The sequence below is a fragment of the Microchirus variegatus genome, assembly GCF_963457635.1.
Source record: "Microchirus variegatus genome assembly, chromosome: 20".
NCBI classification, from domain to species: Eukaryota; Metazoa; Chordata; class Actinopteri; order Pleuronectiformes; family Soleidae; genus Microchirus; species Microchirus variegatus.
This window is the reverse complement of record NC_139821.1, coordinates 1,441,947-1,459,577: the sequence shown is the minus strand read 5'-3', so window position 1 is coordinate 1,459,577 and position 17,631 is coordinate 1,441,947. Positions and strand designations below refer to the sequence as shown.

General features: G+C 52.6%; 1 protein-coding gene across 15 annotated transcripts in view; it reads left to right on the top strand.

Annotated features, from left to right (window-relative positions):
- ttn.2 (titin, tandem duplicate 2) overlaps positions 1–17,631 on the top strand; it is a 180,307-nt gene that overhangs the window by 102,439 nt on the left and 60,237 nt on the right. For all 15 annotated transcript variants that reach the window (XM_083907402.1, XM_083907390.1, XM_083907401.1 and 12 more), the window contains 47 exons: positions 355–657; positions 739–926; positions 1,669–1,783; positions 1,875–2,162; positions 2,255–2,406; positions 2,495–2,642; positions 2,726–3,025; positions 3,101–3,388; positions 3,460–3,756; positions 3,851–4,037; positions 4,121–4,236; positions 4,323–4,622; positions 4,701–5,000; positions 5,545–5,650; positions 5,739–5,935; positions 6,013–6,318; positions 6,407–6,560; positions 6,653–6,777; positions 6,866–6,984; positions 7,771–7,951; positions 8,036–8,338; positions 8,421–8,921; positions 9,010–9,312; positions 9,408–9,564; positions 9,654–9,796; positions 9,915–10,033; positions 10,223–10,400; positions 10,492–10,776; positions 10,856–11,149; positions 11,236–11,535; positions 11,611–11,919; positions 12,007–12,212; positions 12,304–12,618; positions 12,900–13,014; positions 13,102–13,410; positions 13,493–13,674; positions 13,774–13,903; positions 13,995–14,146; positions 14,851–14,998; positions 15,103–15,323; positions 15,405–15,501; positions 15,578–15,874; positions 15,968–16,267; positions 16,345–16,659; positions 16,751–16,971; positions 17,055–17,205; positions 17,293–17,574. In XM_083907402.1, coding sequence (XP_083763528.1) covers positions 355–657; positions 739–926; positions 1,669–1,783; positions 1,875–2,162; positions 2,255–2,406; positions 2,495–2,642; positions 2,726–3,025; positions 3,101–3,388; positions 3,460–3,756; positions 3,851–4,037; positions 4,121–4,236; positions 4,323–4,622; positions 4,701–5,000; positions 5,545–5,650; positions 5,739–5,935; positions 6,013–6,318; positions 6,407–6,560; positions 6,653–6,777; positions 6,866–6,984; positions 7,771–7,951; positions 8,036–8,338; positions 8,421–8,921; positions 9,010–9,312; positions 9,408–9,564; positions 9,654–9,796; positions 9,915–10,033; positions 10,223–10,400; positions 10,492–10,776; positions 10,856–11,149; positions 11,236–11,535; positions 11,611–11,919; positions 12,007–12,212; positions 12,304–12,618; positions 12,900–13,014; positions 13,102–13,410; positions 13,493–13,674; positions 13,774–13,903; positions 13,995–14,146; positions 14,851–14,998; positions 15,103–15,323; positions 15,405–15,501; positions 15,578–15,874; positions 15,968–16,267; positions 16,345–16,659; positions 16,751–16,971; positions 17,055–17,205; positions 17,293–17,574 — 10,503 coding nt within the window. The remainder of the gene's footprint in view (positions 1–354; positions 658–738; positions 927–1,668; positions 1,784–1,874; positions 2,163–2,254; positions 2,407–2,494; positions 2,643–2,725; positions 3,026–3,100; positions 3,389–3,459; positions 3,757–3,850; positions 4,038–4,120; positions 4,237–4,322; positions 4,623–4,700; positions 5,001–5,544; positions 5,651–5,738; positions 5,936–6,012; positions 6,319–6,406; positions 6,561–6,652; positions 6,778–6,865; positions 6,985–7,770; positions 7,952–8,035; positions 8,339–8,420; positions 8,922–9,009; positions 9,313–9,407; positions 9,565–9,653; positions 9,797–9,914; positions 10,034–10,222; positions 10,401–10,491; positions 10,777–10,855; positions 11,150–11,235; positions 11,536–11,610; positions 11,920–12,006; positions 12,213–12,303; positions 12,619–12,899; positions 13,015–13,101; positions 13,411–13,492; positions 13,675–13,773; positions 13,904–13,994; positions 14,147–14,850; positions 14,999–15,102; positions 15,324–15,404; positions 15,502–15,577; positions 15,875–15,967; positions 16,268–16,344; positions 16,660–16,750; positions 16,972–17,054; positions 17,206–17,292; positions 17,575–17,631) is intronic.

Below are 17,631 nucleotides of genomic sequence, written 5' to 3'. Positions count from 1 at the left end.
TTTGGAAGAAAATGTTCAAAAAATGTTCAAAAAGAATGTTGGTCCAAAATTTGACAAAACATCAACAAAAAAAAACAAACAAAAAATTTGAAAAACGTTTTGGAAAAAAAAATTGAAAAACTTTTTGGAAAAAAAAAATTGAAAAACTTTTTGGAAAAAAAAAAATTGAAAAACTTTTTGGAAAAAAAAATTTTTTGGTCATTTTTTTTTTTTAAAGATTTTGGCAAAAAAAATTCTGGCCCAAAATTTGACAACATCATACTAAAAAAAATTTTTGGTCCAATTTGTCGAAACTATATACTATACTGTGCCATCCAAACATTTAAAAATACATTTCTGTCCTCTTTTTTCCAGACGTTCCCGAAGCTCCTCTGAACGTGATCGTCGGAAACGTCAACAAGTTCGGCTGCAGCCTCTCGTGGGAGCCTCCCGAGTCAGACGGAGGCTCGCCCATCACCGGCTACGTCATCGAGCTGCGCGACCGCACGTCGGTGAAGTGGTCGCCCGTCCAGACGACCAAGGCCGACGAGCTGAGCGCCATCGTCAACGACGTCATCGAGAACAAAGAGTACATCTTCAGAGTCAGAGCCGAGAACAAGGCCGGCGTCGGCAAACCCAGCGCCGCGACTCACCCCGTCAAGATCATGGATCCCATCGGTGAGTTTGACATGTGATTCAAAGACAGCTGATCACTTTGTTGTTTACCCCCCCCTGACCTGAGTCCTATTTGTCCCACAGAACGTCCCAGTCCCCCTCTGAACCTGTCCTGGCAGAACCAGAACAAGAGCTCAGTGCAGCTCGCCTGGGAGACGCCGCTGAGAAACGGCGGCAGCATGATCACCGGGTACATCATCGAACGCTGCGAGGAGGGCACCGACAAGTGGCTGCGCTGCAACGCCCGCCTCTGCCCCGACCTCTTCTACAAGGTGACGACGACGTCACCATATCGTCATTATCTCACCGTTAGACAGACTTTTCCTTGTGTAAACCACTCACTCTCCCACACCAAAGTCACTCACTCTCCCACACCAAAGCCCATAGAGAAAACCAGTGATTTTAACATCACAGCACACAGGAGTTCACAGGAGTTGTTGGACCAAAAAATGTTTTGCAGAACTTTTTGGACAACATGACGTTTTCAACAAATTTTGGACCAACATTTTTTTCTAATTCTTTTTAAAACATTTTTTTTCAAAAAAATTTGGACAACATAGTATAGTATGATATTTTTGTCAAATTTTGAACCAAAAAAGGTTTGCTACATTTTTGGGATGACATAGTGTATAGTATGACGTTTTGTCAAATTTTGGACCAAAACATTTTTTCAAAAAAAAAAAGATTTCTAAATTAAAAAAAAAATGTTTTTCTAATTTTTAGAAAATGTCTCTAAAAAAATTTTGAATTTTTTTTTGTTAAAATGTTTTGAATTTTTTTTGGATGACATAATATAGTATGATGTTTTAAAATCAGTGACACAAAGTGACCACACGAGGCAGCATTAGACCAGCAGCTCCTGTGTCCCTGTGAGCTAAAATCACTGATTTTCTCTATGGGCTTTGGTGTGGGAGAGGGTTAGGGTTACTGTATCTGATAATAAAAAAAACTGGATTATAATCCAGCAAAAATGATTAGATAATCTCTCTAAAGACTGTTTTTCTTTAACTTCAGGTGTCTGGTCTGAAATACGGAGCTAAGTACAACTACAGAGTGATCGCTGAAAACGCCGCCGGACTCTCAGACCCGTCCAATATCATCGGCCCTCTGCTGGCCGACGACCCACACGGTGAGATTACAATCCAGTAAAAGACTAGAATGCGCATTCGCCTTAGAGCTTCCCATCATGCCTTTCTCTTTCTTTCTACCGCCTTCTCCAGTTGGTCCAAGCTTTGACCTGAGTGGTTTCAAAGACGGCCTGGAGGTGATCGTCCCTCAGCCTCTCACCATCAGAGTGCCCATCGGCGGGTATCCCACCCCCGTGGCCAAGTGGACGTTTGGCGAGAAGGAGCTGACCACCGCGGACGAGCGCGTCTCCATGATGACCAAGTCCACCTTCACGGAGCTGGTCGTCGCGCCGAGCGTCCGCCCGGACAAAGGCATCTACGTCCTGCACCTGGAGAACGACGTCACGTCGGTGTCTGGGGAGATCGAGGTCAACGTCATCGGTAGGAGATCTTCGATTTTATCAAATCGAAACGAATCGACTCCAGAAAAAGATCTGATCTCATTTCACTGTTTCCCTGTTTGTGTTCTTCAGCTGCACCCAGTGCTCCAAAGGACTTCAAGGTCCTGGAAGTGACCCGGCAGCACGTCCACCTGAGCTGGGAGGCTCCGGAGCATGATGGTGGAAGTCCTTTGACGGGTTACCAGGTGGAGAAACGGGACGCAGCCCGCAAGACCTGGGTCAAGGTGTGTTTTATCATCTGACTTTGTTTTACCTAAAGCACCTAAAGAGATGAAATATCAAGCATAAACTTATATATGAATCCCATCCCAGGTGGCATCAGGGGTCCTGGATCAGGAGTTCACCGTCACCGACGTGGTTGAAGGGAAGGAGTATTACTTCAGAGTCACTGCCTGTAACAAGTGTGGACCAGGAGAGCCGGCGTACATCGACGAGCCCGTCAACATCTCCTCTCCTGCCAGTGAGTGCACAGTTCCCACGTCTCGACAGTTAAAACCGTAAGCAAACAACGTTTCTAATCCCCGCGTCTCGTTTCTCCGCCAGCCGTCCCCGACCCTCCGGAGAACCTGAAGTGGAGAGACAAGTCCGCCAGTGGCATCTTCCTCAGCTGGGAGCCGCCAAAGTACGACGGCGGAACCGGCCTCCGAGGCTACAACGTGGAGCGATGCATGAGAGGCAGCGACAAGTGGGAGCCCTGCGGAGACATGGTGCCCGACCTGAAATGCGAGGTGACGGGTCTGATGGAGGGCCAGTGGTACGCCTACAGAGTCCGAGCCCTGAACCGACTTGGAGCCAGTCGGCCCTGCAAGGCCACTGATGAGATCCAGGCCGTCGATCCTAAAGGTACAGGAAGCGTTTTTGTCTTTAAGATTCTCACTTAAACCAAATGCTAAAACCTTCTTCCCCGTGTCCACACAGAACCTCCGGAGATCATTCTGGATGCTAAGCTGCTGGCTGGTCTGACGGCCAAGGGCGGCAGCAAGATTGAGCTTCCTGCCGAGGTGAAGGGTAAACCCGAACCTCGAGTCCAGTGGACCAAGGCCGACCTGGTGCTCAAACCTGACGACAGGGTGTCCATCGACACCAAGACCGGACACTCCACCGTGACTATCGCTAAGACCAAGAGAGACGACAGCTCCACCTACATCATCGAGGCCACCAACAGCAGTGGCCGAGCCACAGCCACCGTGGAAGTCAACATCCTCGGTAAGATTATTAAACGAGGGGCAAAAAGAGTTTCCAGCGGTGTGTCGCTAACTTTCAAATGTGTCTCACAGATAAGCCAGGTCCTCCCGCCGCCTTTGACATCTCCGAGATCACCAACGAGACCTGCCTGCTGGCGTGGAACCCTCCGCGCGACGACGGCGGCTCCAGAGTGACCAACTACATCGTGGAGCGCCGCGCCACCGACAGCGAGATCTGGCACAGGCTGTCGTCCACCATCAAGCAGACCACGTACAGAGCCGCGGGTCTGATCAAGTTCAAGGAGTACATCTTCAGAGTGTTCGCAGAGAACCAGTTTGGGATCGGTCCACCAGCTGAGCACCCCTCCATCATCGCCAGATACCCCTTTGGTAGGAAAAAGTTCGATGTTCTGGAATTAAACGATAAATGTTTCTTCAGCTGAAGACGAGAAAGAAACTGATCGGTTCTCTGTGTTGTTTGCAGACACTCCCGGAGCGCCGTATAAGCTGGAGGCCTCAGACATCGCCAAAGACTCGGTGACTCTGAACTGGTACGAGCCGGATGAAGACGGTGGAAGCCCCATCACAGGATACTGGGTGGAGCGATATGAGCCGGACCACGACAGGTGGCTCAGATGCAACAAGCTGCCCATCAAAGACACCAACTACAGGTGAGTTTCACACCGTTTTTCTTCTGTCCGGTGTCTCAAATGAGTCCAGTAAAGATCACCGTGTTGATTTTTTTCTTCTGCAGGGTCAAAGGTCTTCCCACCAGGAAGAAGTACAAGTTCAGGGTTCTGGCTGAGAATCTGGCAGGACCTGGAAAACCCAGCAAGGAGACCGACCCGATCCTCGTCAAAAGTCCAATCGGTACAGACTCCAGTCTTCAGTTTGACATTTGCGTTCTACAATCCTGTCAGAGCCGTTTTAAAGAGCGTCGTCTGTTCCTCCTCCAGATCCTCCGTGGCCTCCTGGCAAACCAACGGTGAAAGACGTGGCCAAGACCTCCTGCTTCCTGATGTGGACCCGACCGGAGCACGACGGCGGTGCCAAGATCGACGGCTACGTCATCGAGATGCTCAAGAGCGGAACCACGGACTGGATCCGCGTCGCCGACGACATCGTCAACCTGGAGTACTTCCTGAAAGGCCTGATGGAGAAGCAGGAGTACTCGTTCAGGGTGCGCGCCGTGAACGCCGCCGGAGAGAGTGAACCGAGCGAGCCCAGCGACCCAGTGCTCTGCAAGGAGAGACTCAGTAAGAAAAGACACTCAACACCGTCATGTTTTTGACGGTAAACGATCGGGAGCCTGATCTCTCTCTGACTCTCCTCAGGTCCGCCCTTGGCTCCTCGCTGGTTGAACGTGGTCAGCATATGCAGGAACAGCGCCGACCTGAAGTGGACGGCCCCGGAGCGCGACGGCGGCTCGCGCATCACCAACTACGTGGTGGAGAAGCGAGACGTCAGGCGCAAAGGCTGGCAGGCGGTGGACACCACCGTCAAGGAGCTGAAGCACACGGTGACGCCGCTCAACGAGGGCTCGCTGTACGTGTTCCGCGTCGCTGCGGAGAACGCCGTCGGCGTCGGACCCTTCTGCGAGCTGGAGGACTCGGTGCTGGCCAAAGACACTTTCAGTAAGTCAGAGTCTAGTTTGAGTGAATAAAGAAAGGGCCAATTCCAATTCCTATCTTAACCCTTAATCTTAACTGGCCTCAAAACCAAGTGTTGAGGGTTATTTTGTCTGAAGATACATCTTCAGACTGTAGGGGGCAGAATAACGCGAAAGCTGCGTCCAGTCTGTCAACTCCAAAAAAGTAGAAGAAGAAGAAAACTAAACTAAGATAATACGATGGTTTTCATCATTTTTATATCTCTATTAACGAAGAAAATACTTACATTTGTAGCTTACTCGTTTCGCTGCTTTCGGCGCCATCTTTGTTACGTCAAAACACGCAATGCATTCTGGGTAGCCCTTGCTCCCAAGGGTGGTCTCGGAAAATCTCAATATTGAGGGCGATACAGCCCTTAAACTTGGCCCTCAACTTAATTTTTTCTGAGAATCAGGACAGCACTTGCACTAGCGGGAGTGCGCATTTTTGAGATTGAGGGTTAAGATAATAATTGGAATTCACCCAAAGTCTTAGCGGTCACTAACATGTCATCTGTGATTGTCCACAGCCACTCCCGGGCCACCGTACGCCCTGACTGTCAACGCCGTGACCAGCAGATACGTGGACCTTCAGTGGGAGGCGCCGAAAAACGACGGCGGCCGACCCATTCTGAAGTAAGTCCCTTCAAATCAAGTTTGCGATAAAGACGTAAAAAGACGTGTCGGTGACGTTGACTAATCCGTGGCTCCGCCCCCCTTCCAGGTACGTCATTGAGAAGAAGGAGAAGCTCGGCACTCGCTGGGTTAAATGCGGCAAGACCTCGGGTCCGGACTCCAAGTACAGAGTCACCGATGTCATCGAAGGAACAGAGGTCCAGTTCCAGGTGTGCGCGGAGAACGAAGCTGGCGTCGGACATCCCAGCGAACCCACGGAGATCCTCCTGATTGAAGACCCCACAGGTCAGTGACGCCTTCAAGAACCTCAGAGCAGTTAAAGGCACACAAGTGTCTAAATCCGTCCGTCTCCCCCCGTCCAGGTGTCCCGTCCCCACCGGTAGAGCTCCATGTGACCGGAGCCAGCCGAGACTTCCTGTCCATCGCCTGGAAAGCGCCGCTGAGGGACGGCGGCTGCCCCATCTCCGGCTACCACATCGAGATGTGCGAGGCCGGGACGGAGAAGTGGATGAGGGTCAACTCTCGTCCGGTGAAGGAAATGAAGTACCGCGTGGTGGAAGGTCTGGTCCCCGAGAAGGAGTACATCCTGAGAGTGAGGGCCATCAACTCGGTCGGAGTCAGCGATCCCTCCGACATTTCCGAGGACGTCTTCGCCAAAGACTCCGACTGTAAGATCGTTCGCGGTCCAGGAACATCATCAAAACGCAAACAAAGTCAATCGAATATAACACACGATTCTTTTTTTCTTGTTTCCAGGCAACCCGACCATCGACTTCCAGACTCTGGACCTGGTCGTCGTGGAGACGGAGAAGCTGCACATCCCGGTTCCCTTCAGAGCTGTCCCCTCGCCCAAAATCACCTGGCACAAAGACGGCAAGGAGATGAAGGCCGACGACCGCGTGGGCTTCAGGTCGGCGCCCCCCCCGTCCACCGCGTCTTTACTCACGTCCGCTCGCTCCGATGGATGCAGCAACTCACGGGATTTGTTTTTGTGTTGGACAGGAAGGAGTACACTTCCTGTCACCTGGAGATCGACAGCAGCGTCCATCCTGACGCCGGCGTCTACAAAGTGACTCTGGAGAACAAACTGGGAGCCGGCAGCGCCACCATTAACGTCAAAGTCATCGGTACGGAGTCTTTACTTTACTTTACTTTACACGGAAGAATCTGGACATCTGGACGTCATTGACGCGTCTTCTGTGTCTCTGTTTTCAGGTCTTCCTGGACCCTGTAAAGACATCGTGGCCTCTGAGATCACAAAGAGCTCCTGTAAGGTGACCTGGGATCCTCCAGACTACGACGGCGGAAGCCCGATCCTTCACTACGTTCTGCAGGTTGGAGTCAAACGTGTTATATCCAGTGTGCGAAATACCCATTAATAACCAGGGGGGTCCCATCTCCCATTTGTTGCTATTTACACTGTCAGATGTGGGCTTGTTTGGGCCTTTTTCACAGCGCCATTTGGAAAGCAATTCATTAAACATTAAAAATACAAAATTACAAATAAAATATTTTACATTTTGTCTGGTTATAAATTACAAAAAAACATGTATTTCAATGACACTGTAACATGTTTTTAACACGGGCTGGACCATTATGGCAAAAAATATTATTATTAAAATGATATTGAAATCATGATTAATAGACACGATATTCATTGATTTCAAAACTTGAGTATTTATTGAACCACCAAAACTCAACTTTAAATATCATTTAAAAGAACAGCCATAAATTACGGACATGAGAAAAAAAAGACATTTTTTTTTTTTTTTTTTTTATCTCGTGTTTCAAAGTCGAGATCTCGAGTTTCCCAAAAAAATATGAAAAAAAATAAATTGAAAAAAAAAAATTTCCTCACACGCTTGCTGCAGCTGCACGTAACACGGGTGCATTCAAGGTGTTTTTCTAGCATAGGAATTTACATACACGCCGCGCGCCGCATGAGTCGTTTTTTCTTCGATTATAATGTTTTTATGATCGTGAGAAACCAAAATCGAAATCATGAATAAAATTCAATTAATCTTCCAGCCCTAGTTTAGTCCCCCCTCAAATTTCGCCTTTGAGGCTTTCAGGGGGTCTCGAGTGTTAATCAGCTGATGTGTTTGTGTGTGTGTGTGCAGCGGCGTGAGGCCGGCAGGAGGACGTACGTCAACATGATGTCCGGAGAGAACAAGGTCTGCTGGAACGTCAAAGACCTGGTCCCTAACGCAGAGTACTACTTCAGAGTCCAGGCCGTGAACAAGATCGGAGGAGGGGAGTTCATCGAGCTCCGTAACCCTGTCCTCGCCCAGGACCAAAAACGTAAGAGAAAAATGTGTTTTAGATGTTTGAACGTTGACGTCTTAAATGTTGGATTTGGAACTGACGTCCCTTGTCCTGTCGCAGATCCTCCTGACCCCCCCGTGGACTTGGAGACCCACAACCCCACGTCCAGCACCATCACGCTGACCTGGAAGCCGCCCATGTACGACGGCGGCGGCAAGATCATGGGCTACGTCCTGGAGAAGCAGCTGAAGGGCGAGGACAAGTGGGAGCGCTGCAACGACTTCCTGGTCCCCGTCCTGTCGTACACCGTCAGGGATCTGACCGAGGGCAAGAGCTACGCTTTCAGGGCGAGAGCCGAAAACGCGGCCGGGGTCAGCGAGCCATCGCGGGCCACGCTGTTCGTCAAGGCCTTGGAAGCCATCGGTAAATGTGACGTCATAAATCTAAAATAAAACCACTGCAGATTTACAAATGATGATTATAACGGGATGTTTGCGCTTCTCAGATTCTCCAAAGGTTTTCCTGAGCGGCAGCCTTCAGTCCGGTCTGGACGTGAAGCGCGGCTTGGAGATCTGCCTGGACGCCAACATCTCCGGGTCGCCGTACCCCGAGATCACCTGGTACTGGAACAACCGCGCCATCGAGCCCGAGCCGCTGCGCAAGAGGCCGGAGAGGCCCCTGAAGAAGAAGGTGGAGAAGAAGGAGGAGAAGAAGAAGGAGGAGGACGTGGAGAAGAAGGAGGAGGAGGGCGAAGCGAAGGAGGGAGAGGAGAAGAAAGAAGGAGAGGAGAAGAAGAAGGAGGAGGAAGCGGCCGCAGTGCCGGAGGAGGAGGAGGAGGAGCCCGACTACCCGACCATCAACGAGCGTTTGGTCATCGACAACCACCGCAGAGGCACCTCCTCCATCGTGGTCCGCGACTCGGTCCGTCCTGACCACGGCGTCTACATGGTGAAGGTGAAGAACAGCACGGGCTTCGCCACTGCTTCGTGCCAGGTCAACGTGCTCGGTGAGGATTCCGTTCCCTCTGATTTAATCGTTTTGAAAGGCTCACGTTGACGGGTCAATGAAATTAACTGACGGTGGTCTTTCCTCAGACACTCCCGGGCCTCCCGTGAACTTCAGGTTCGAGGAGGTGAGGAAGAACTCGGTGGTCTGCAGGTGGGATCCCCCCGCGGACGACGGCGGCAGCGAGATCCTCAACTACATCCTGGAGAAGAAGGACAACTCCAGGGTGGAGTTCGGCTGGAGCGGCGTCACCACCACGCTGAGAGGGTGCCGCTTCCTGGTGCCCAAACTCCTGGAGAAGAAAGAGTACATCTTCAGGGTGGCGGCTGAGAACAAGCACGGTGCAGGTCCTCACTGCGTCTCCAAACCGGTCATCGCCAAGAATCCTTTCGGTACGACACCGCAGATGATAGTCCTGGGGTCTAACGGACTCGTTTATATTCTTTGCTTAATAGCTGAATTTACCCTGTGATCTGTAAACCCTCAGATCCTCCCGAGGCTCCCGAGAAGCCAAAGGTGGAGGACGTCACGTCCCACACGATGCTGATCAAGTGGAACGAGCCCAACGACAACGGCAGCCCCATCTTAGGATACTGGGTGGAGCGTCGTGAAATCAACAGCTCGCACTGGGCTCGAATTAACAGGTGAGGACGATCAGGAACACGCGTGACGTAGTGAGGAAACGTTAAAGCTGCATTTTCTGACTCTGTCGTCTTTCCGTCCTGGTCCACAGGAGCCTCGTTCCTGCTACTGAGCTGACCGCCGAGGGTCTGATGGAGGGCATGACTTATATCTTTAGAGTGGCAGCTGAAAACCAGGCCGGCCCAGGAAAGTTCAGTGTCCCCTCTGAACCCACACTCGCCCAGCCTTCGATATGTACGTAAATCTGTTTATGAATTACTGTACTTTTTGGTTCCCGTATGCGTCAAGATGCAGGACAAATATCTCTATCCAAGAATCACGACACGAGTGTTGTTCTTCTGAAACCCCGCAGTACCTCCTGGACCGCCGGTCGCCCGAGTTGTGGCGACCACGGGCGGTTCCATCGACGTGGAGTGGGATCCACCCGCCGACGACGGTGGAGGAGAGATCCTGGGATACCAGGTGGACAAGGTCAGAGTCGCTTCTCTTAGCTGCAGATCTGAGTACTCTTTACTAAAACCTCTGTAATTTCACTCTGCTTCATTTCATCAACATCAGATTTACTCTATTTAGTTTGGGCATGTCATTTTCGAGCAGGGACTCCAAAAAGAGGGTCAGAGAAAGAAGTGGTTAAGATAGGCTCTTGTTTCTGCTCTTCAGGCCCTGGTCAACACCAAGGAGTGGTCCAGGTGCACAGAACACGTCTGGAGACAACGCGAGCTAACGGTCTACGGCGTCCGTGAAGGAGCCAAGTACACAGTCAGAGTCATCGCCTGCAACGCTGCAGGAGAAGGACCGCCGGGATACACCGAGTCTGTGTTTGTCAAGAATCCTGCAGGTCAGAAGACGACGCGGCAAAAAACAACAGAAGGGAAAAGTCTGATCCACGTCAGCGCTGATGTTAATCTCTTTTTTGGTTTCCTCCGCAGAGTTGCCGATCATTGACATGGACGTGTCCATCAAGAACGGCATGGTGGTCAGAGCCGGAACGACGCTCCGCATACCTGCCACCGTCAAAGGGAAACCCTATCCCTGCATCACCTGGACCAAGGACGACAGCAAACCTGAAAAAGACCGCGTGGAGATTCTCACGGAGGGCGAAGACAGCGTCGTTTCCATCGCCAACTGCCAGAGGAAAGACTGCGGCAAATACATGATCTCTGCCATGAACCCCAGTGGCAAAAAGAACGCTTGGACCAGAGTGGAGGTCGTAGGTGAGTTTGAATTCCAGGAAAGAAAAAATGAAAACTTGACTTGTTTTCTTGAAATTGATGAACACTGTTTGGTCTCCAGACGTCCCTGGGCCCGTCACGGACCTGAAGCCCGTCGTCGTCACTCGTAAGATGATCTTCCTGAACTGGGACGACCCCAAGGACGACGGCGGCGGCGACTTGACCGGCTTCATCGTGGAGCGGTTCGACAGCAAGACGCAGACGTGGAAGCAGCCGGTGGAAACCATCTCGTCAAAGTGCGAGTGCACGGGCATCGAGGAAGGAGAAGTGTACGTGTTCCGCGTCATGGCGAAGAACAAGTACGGCCCCGGCACACCCGTCGTCATGGATCCCATCCTGGCTGTGGACGCCCTGGGTGAGTCCAAGAAATCTGTTCATATTTAGAAAGAAAAACCGCTCAAAACACGAAGCTTTGTCCTTAATCTGCTGGTGATTCTTCAGCTCCACCGTCGTACCCCGAGAAGTTCCATTACACCGAGCGCACGAAGGACTCCGTCACCTTGACCTGGAAGCCGCCTCGCAACGACGGCGGCAGCCCCGTCCTCGGCTACATCCTGGAGAAGAAGCGGCAGGACCAGCAAGAGTTCGAGCCCTGCAACACAGAGCTCCACCCGGACCTGAGCATGACCGTGACCGGCCTGGAAGACGCCTGGATGTACGAGTTCAGGATCAAGTGCGCTAACGTGATTGGCGTGAGCGAGCCGTCCAACCCTCTGGCTGTGGTTGTCCAGGACGACGAAGGTAACTCTCGTTCTTTTTCAAAAACCTCGACTGTTGTTTTGTGTTTTTCTCACTCGCCGTCCTGTTTCCTCTCAGTGTCTCCCGAGGTTCACATGCTGAAGGTCTTCAAGGGCGACACCATCACTGTGAAGAAGGGCGAACCCATCGACATGCCCGCCGACGTCCTGGGACTCCCCATCCCCAATATCGAGTGGACCAAGGACGACGTGCTGATCCCCAAATCCACTGAGAATCTGCTGATTGAGACCGAAGTCACCGGCAGGCTCAACGAAAAGACCACGCTGACCATCCCGTCGGCCGTCAGGTCGGACCGCGGCACCTACACCGTAACCGCCAGCAACAACGCGGGCACAGCCAGGCACAACATCTACGTCATGGTGCTGGGTGAGTTCACGGCCGAAGACGCAAAGACTTAAGTCTTGCGTTTTGAACGTGTTTGAATAACCGGCTGACTCCACGTTCCTCCCTCAGACCGACCACTCCCACCCAGGAATTTGACCATCTCCAATATCAAGTCCGAGTTCTGCCGCCTCCAGTGGGAGCCGCCGCTCGACAACGGCGGCAGTGAGCTGACCAACTACATCCTTGAGAAGAAGAAAACGACAGGGGAACTCGAGGAGGGACAGGAAGCTCAGTGGGAGGAGGTTAGCAACTGCGTCGTGGACAAGAAATTTGGGGTAAGTCCTGGCAAAAAAGCGAAAGCAATTTGTTTCTACGACGAATCTCTTTGGGCGAATCTTAACTGAACCGATCTTTTATCCGCTGCAGGTGTGGAACTTGGAAAACGAGCACTCTTACATGTTCCGCGTCAGGGCCGAGAACCGCTACGGCAAATCCGACCCTTGCGTCTCAGAGGAAGTCAAGATTATCGACCCGCTCGGCCTGCCGGGTCCGCCGGAGAAACCGGCCATCGCGGATTACTCCAAGACCACCATGACCGTGACCTGGGAGCCTCCCAGGGAAACCGGCGGCTCCGCCATTACCGGATATTGGGTGGAGAAGAGGGAGAAAGGCACCGACTACTGGGGCAAAGTCAACAAGGTGCCGGTCACCAAGAGGGGCCCGAAAGGCTGGGAGTGCCAGGTGAGCTGCTGGATCTTCTAAGTTGTACCAGAGAAGGAGTTTAATTTAAACCCCAAAACACCTGTAGACCTTTTGGAAGTACTGTCAGTCTGCCGTAATCCTGAAAGATGGCCCACTTAGGACTGTTCTGATCTACCACAGAGTGTTGAGTTACTTCATCTTTGAGCTTTAGATTGAAAAACCTTCATCCTGGTCCATTGTAGAGCTATGATTCCGTTGCAGACCTGAAAATGTCTCGACAGATCAGTCCTTTTTAGAGCTTGTGTGTCTTTGTCCCTCAGGCGACTCGTCTATTTGAGGGAACAGAGTACGAGTTCAGGGTCGCTGCCTGCAATTCTGCCGGAACTGGACCATTCAGCGGAACATCTGACTCTGCCTTTGCCGTCGATCGTCTTAGTGAGTTCACAAACAGATTTAAACCATCAGTGTTTAACCGTAAAAGAGAGAGTAAAACATGCTCCTTTCTGCTCCTTCCCTCTCCAGCTCCTCCCAGCATGCCCGCTGCACCCGTGGTGGCCGATAAGACGAAGCACAACGTCTCGCTGGCGTGGGAACCGCCCGAGAGCGACGGAGGAAGCCCCATCCAGGGCTACCTCATCCAGATCCAGGACGAAGGCTCGTCCAAGTGGATGCAAGTCAACGAGCCGGGCACCGTTCACCCCAGCACGGAGTACACCGTGCCCACGCTCCGCGAGCGCAAACGCTACCGCTTCAGGATCATCGCCGTCAACGCCGTCGGCGAGTCCGACCCCAGCCCTCGCACCGGCGAGGTTCTGATCGAGGACGTCCAGCGTAAGTCCTGAAACAACATTGCTTTTGTCTCTGTGTGCGTTTGAGACTGTCCTTCACCAGCTTCTTCCGACGTCTCTTACAGTCGCCCCGGTCATCTCCATCGACATGTTGGTGGACGACCTGCTCTACATCCGCGCCGGAGAGCCCATCAAGATCCCCGCCACCATTCTGGGTCGCCCCGTTCCCAAGGTGACCTGGGACTTTGACGGGAAAGCCAAGACGCACAAGAAGAACAAGCTGCACACGCTGCCCGTGGATTCAGAGGTGAGTGGACGACATAAAGACAACCTAACCCTAAGCAAGCTAATCTGTATTGTAGCCTTGGTGATAGCTAACAGGTAACTCGACTAACGTGTTTTTCAGGTGGAGTCCACAGACACCACGTCTGTCGTGTCCATCCCCGTGAGCCTGAGGACGCACTCCGGACGCTACACCATCACCGCCAAGAACAAGAGTGGACAGAAACATGTCAACGTCAGGGTCAAGGTCCTCGGTAAGTCTGCCTTTGTTTGTAACATGGACTCGAATCCTTAGTCTCTGCGCCCTTGTGTCCGTTGCTGATGTCTCGTCTTCGTGTTTCACAGATGTCCCTGGACCTCCGAAGGAGCTGAGGGTTACAGACGTCACCCGGGCGACGATGAGGCTGATCTGGAAACTGCCCGACAACGACGGAGGAGAGAGAATTAAGAGCTACTTCATTGAGAAGAAGAGTCTCACTGACAAGGCCTGGACCACGGTAAACTCGACACCTCCTCCTCCTCTGCACAGTTACTAACGGCCAATTCCAATTCCTATCTTAACCCTTAATCTTAACTGGCCCTCAAAACCAAGTGTTGAGGGTTATTTTGTCACTGAGAAATGGGACACCCCTTAAATGCAGATACGTCTTCAGACTGTAGGGGGCAGAATAACGCCAAAGCTGCGTCCAGTCTGTCAACTCCAAAAAAAGAGAAAAAGTTATGGAGTTATAAGATGATACTCGTACAAATATTCAGCTGACAGTTACCACACACCACGGCTTATTGAAAAGTAAACCAAACCGGCCGACTATTGACAAAAGATCGTAAAATAAAAATAAATGTTACGTCAACAATGACGTCAGTAATCCATAATCTGGGCCTAAACTAAGATCATTTTTATATCTCTATTAACAAAGAAAACACTTCATTTGTAGCGTACTCGTTTCGCTGCTTTCGACGCCATCTTTGTTATGTGAAACCACGCAATGCATTCTGGGTAGCCCTTGCTCCCAAGGGTGGTCTCTGGAAAAAATCTCGATATTGAGGGCGATACAGCCCTTAAACTTGACCCTCAACTTAATTTTTCTGAGAATCGGGACAGAACTTGGACTAGAGGGAGAGCATTTTTGAGATTGAGGGTTAAGCAAGGAATTGGAATTCACCCTAACGGTGGTTAACTAACTGGTCGGTCTGTTTTCAGGTTCATGCAGCCTGTGCCATCCAGGCCTACGTGGTCCCGGGTCTCCTGGAGGGTCAGGATTACCTGTTCAGAGTACGAGCCGAGAACAGACTTGGATTCGGTCCGTTCACCGTCACGACCGACCCCATTCGGGCCAGAGACCCCATCTGTAAGTACACACACACACACACACACACACACACACACACACACACACACACAGCTGCTGCACTGTTTCAAACGTTTCTAACGCAACCGTCGGCTTTCCTTCAGTCCCGCCCGACCCCCCCACCAAGCTGAAGGTCAACCTGGTGACAAAGAACACCGTCACTCTGAGCTGGGAGCCGCCCAAGAACAACGGCGGCGCTCCGGTGAAGCACTACGTCATCGAGCGTCTGAGCTGGGACACCAGCGGCAAGGAGAAGGAGACGTGGAAACAGTGCAACAAGAGAGACGTGGAGGAGCTGAACTTTGTGGTGGAGGACCTGAAAGAGGTCGGTCCACGTCCTCGGCTCCGGGTTCCGACTCTGAAACATGTTTTTTCCCACTGACACTGACACTGTTTCCCTCTGCAGGGCGGAGAGTACGAGTTCAGGGTCAAAGCGGTGAACGAAGCCGGCCCCGGCCGACCCTCGGCCACCATCGGACCCATGTTCATTAAAGATCAGACCTGTGAGTGTTCGTCTGACCTCCGTTTGACCTCGTCCCGCAAAGACTCATTTCGCTAATCCTCTCTTTTGTCCTTCAGTCGCTCCGACCATCCAGCTGCGCGAGGCCATGGAAGGCGAGGAGGACACCGACGTCAGCATCGTGGCCAAGGTGAGCGGCTGCCCGTTCCCCTCTCTCACCTGGAAGAAGGCCAGCCTGGCCAAACCCGAGGAGAAGGCCGCCGTCCACTACGACCAGCACATGAACAAGCTGGTGACGCACGACAAGTGCACGCTGCTGATCCAGCAGGCCAACAGGAGAGACAGCGCCATCTACAGCCTGACAGCCACCAACAGCCTGGGCACGGTCACCAAGGACATCAAGCTCGCCGTGCTGGGTGAGAAACTCAAATCCAGAAAGAGAATGCGTACGTGAGTGATTTACACTGAATGTAAACAAACTGCTCCTCCCCCCCCTTCCCCCCCTGCAGGACCGCCCAGCGCCCCCGTTGGACCGGTCAAGTTCACCGAGGTGTTTGCGGAGAGGATCGGTCTGGCCTGGCTCCCGCCCACTGACGACGGCGGATCCAAGATCACCAACTACGTGGTGGAGAAGCGCGAGGACAACAGGAAGTCCTGGGTCCACGTGTCCAGCGACCCCAAGGAGTGCGCGTACGTGGTGACGCGTCTGACGGAGAACCACGAGTACGAGTTCAGGATCAAGGCCCAGAACAAGTTTGGCGCGGGGCCGCCGCTCGACAGCGAGCCGGAGAAGGCCAGGAACCTTTTCAGTGAGTCCAGAAGTGTTCTCAGTCGTCCATCTTAGACGCGATTATCATCGGTTACTGACCCTCTTGTCCTCTCACAGCTGTTCCGGGTCAGTGCGACAAACCCACCATCACCGACGTCTGCCTGGAGTCGATGGGCGTCAACTGGGAGGAGCCCAAGTACGACGGCGGCTCCCCCGTCACGGGCTACATCGTCGAGAGGAAGGAGACCACCGCCAAGCGCTGGGCCCGCGTCACGCGAGACCCGATCCGAGCGCTGCCGCTGGGCAACAACTGGTACGTGACTGGACTGCTGGAAGGAGCCATGTACCAGTTCAGGATCATCGCTGTCAACGCGGCCGGCTGCGGTCTGCCCAGCATGCCCTCTGACCCCGTACTCTGCAGAGACCCCATCAGTAAGACCTGTTTCCGCCATGTGTTTCCACGGTGAACTCGGACCCCAGTGACTCACACTTTTATACAAAACCTCTGATCGTTTCTCCGCAGAGCCCCCGGGACCTCCCACTCCAAAGGTGACGGACTGGACCAAATCCACGGTGGATCTCGAGTGGATCCCGCCCGTGGTGGACGGTGGGTCAAAGGTCACGGGTTACATCGTTGAGTTAAAGGAGGTGAACAAGGAGGAGGAGGAGAAGAAAGCGAAGAGGAAGCTGCTGCTCAGCACCGACGACGAGAAGGAGCCTGAGGGCGACGAGGGCTGGAGCAAGGTAAAGGAAAAACAACTTTACCATAACAGGCTCCGCAGAGTTTCAGTTTCAGTTTCAGTTAAAAATCTGTCCCATGTCTCCAGGCAAAGGACACAGAGATCAGAGGAACCAGGTTTGTGGTGACCGGCCTGAAAGAAGGCGGTCTCTACCTCTTCAGAGTCCGAGCTGTGAACGCCGCTGGTGTGGGAGAACCCGGGCTGGTGACGGAGCTGATCGAGGTCAAGGACAGAACAAGTAAGACCGATCGGGATCAGACAAAGATCCTCGCCTCACAGGTGAGCGATTGTGATCCGCTAACTTCTTTCTCCCTTTCTCGTCCAGTTCCACCCGAGATGGACCTGGACGCCTCGGTGAAGGAGAAGATTGTGGTCCACGCCGGCGGCACCATCCGCATCATCGCCTACGTGTCGGGCAAACCCGCGCCGCAGATCACCTGGAGCAGAGACGACGGCGAGGTGCCGAAGGAGGCCGCGGTGGAGACCACGGGCATCTCCAACTCGCTGGTCATCAAGAACTGCAAGCGCCAGCACCAGGGCATGTACACGCTGTGCGCCAAGAACGAGGGCGGAGAGAGGAGGAAGGGGGTGATCGTCGAGGTCCTGGGTGAGTCAGAGCTCTCGGTTCACAGCTGATCCAGAAACTCTCCCTGTGCTTCGTTTC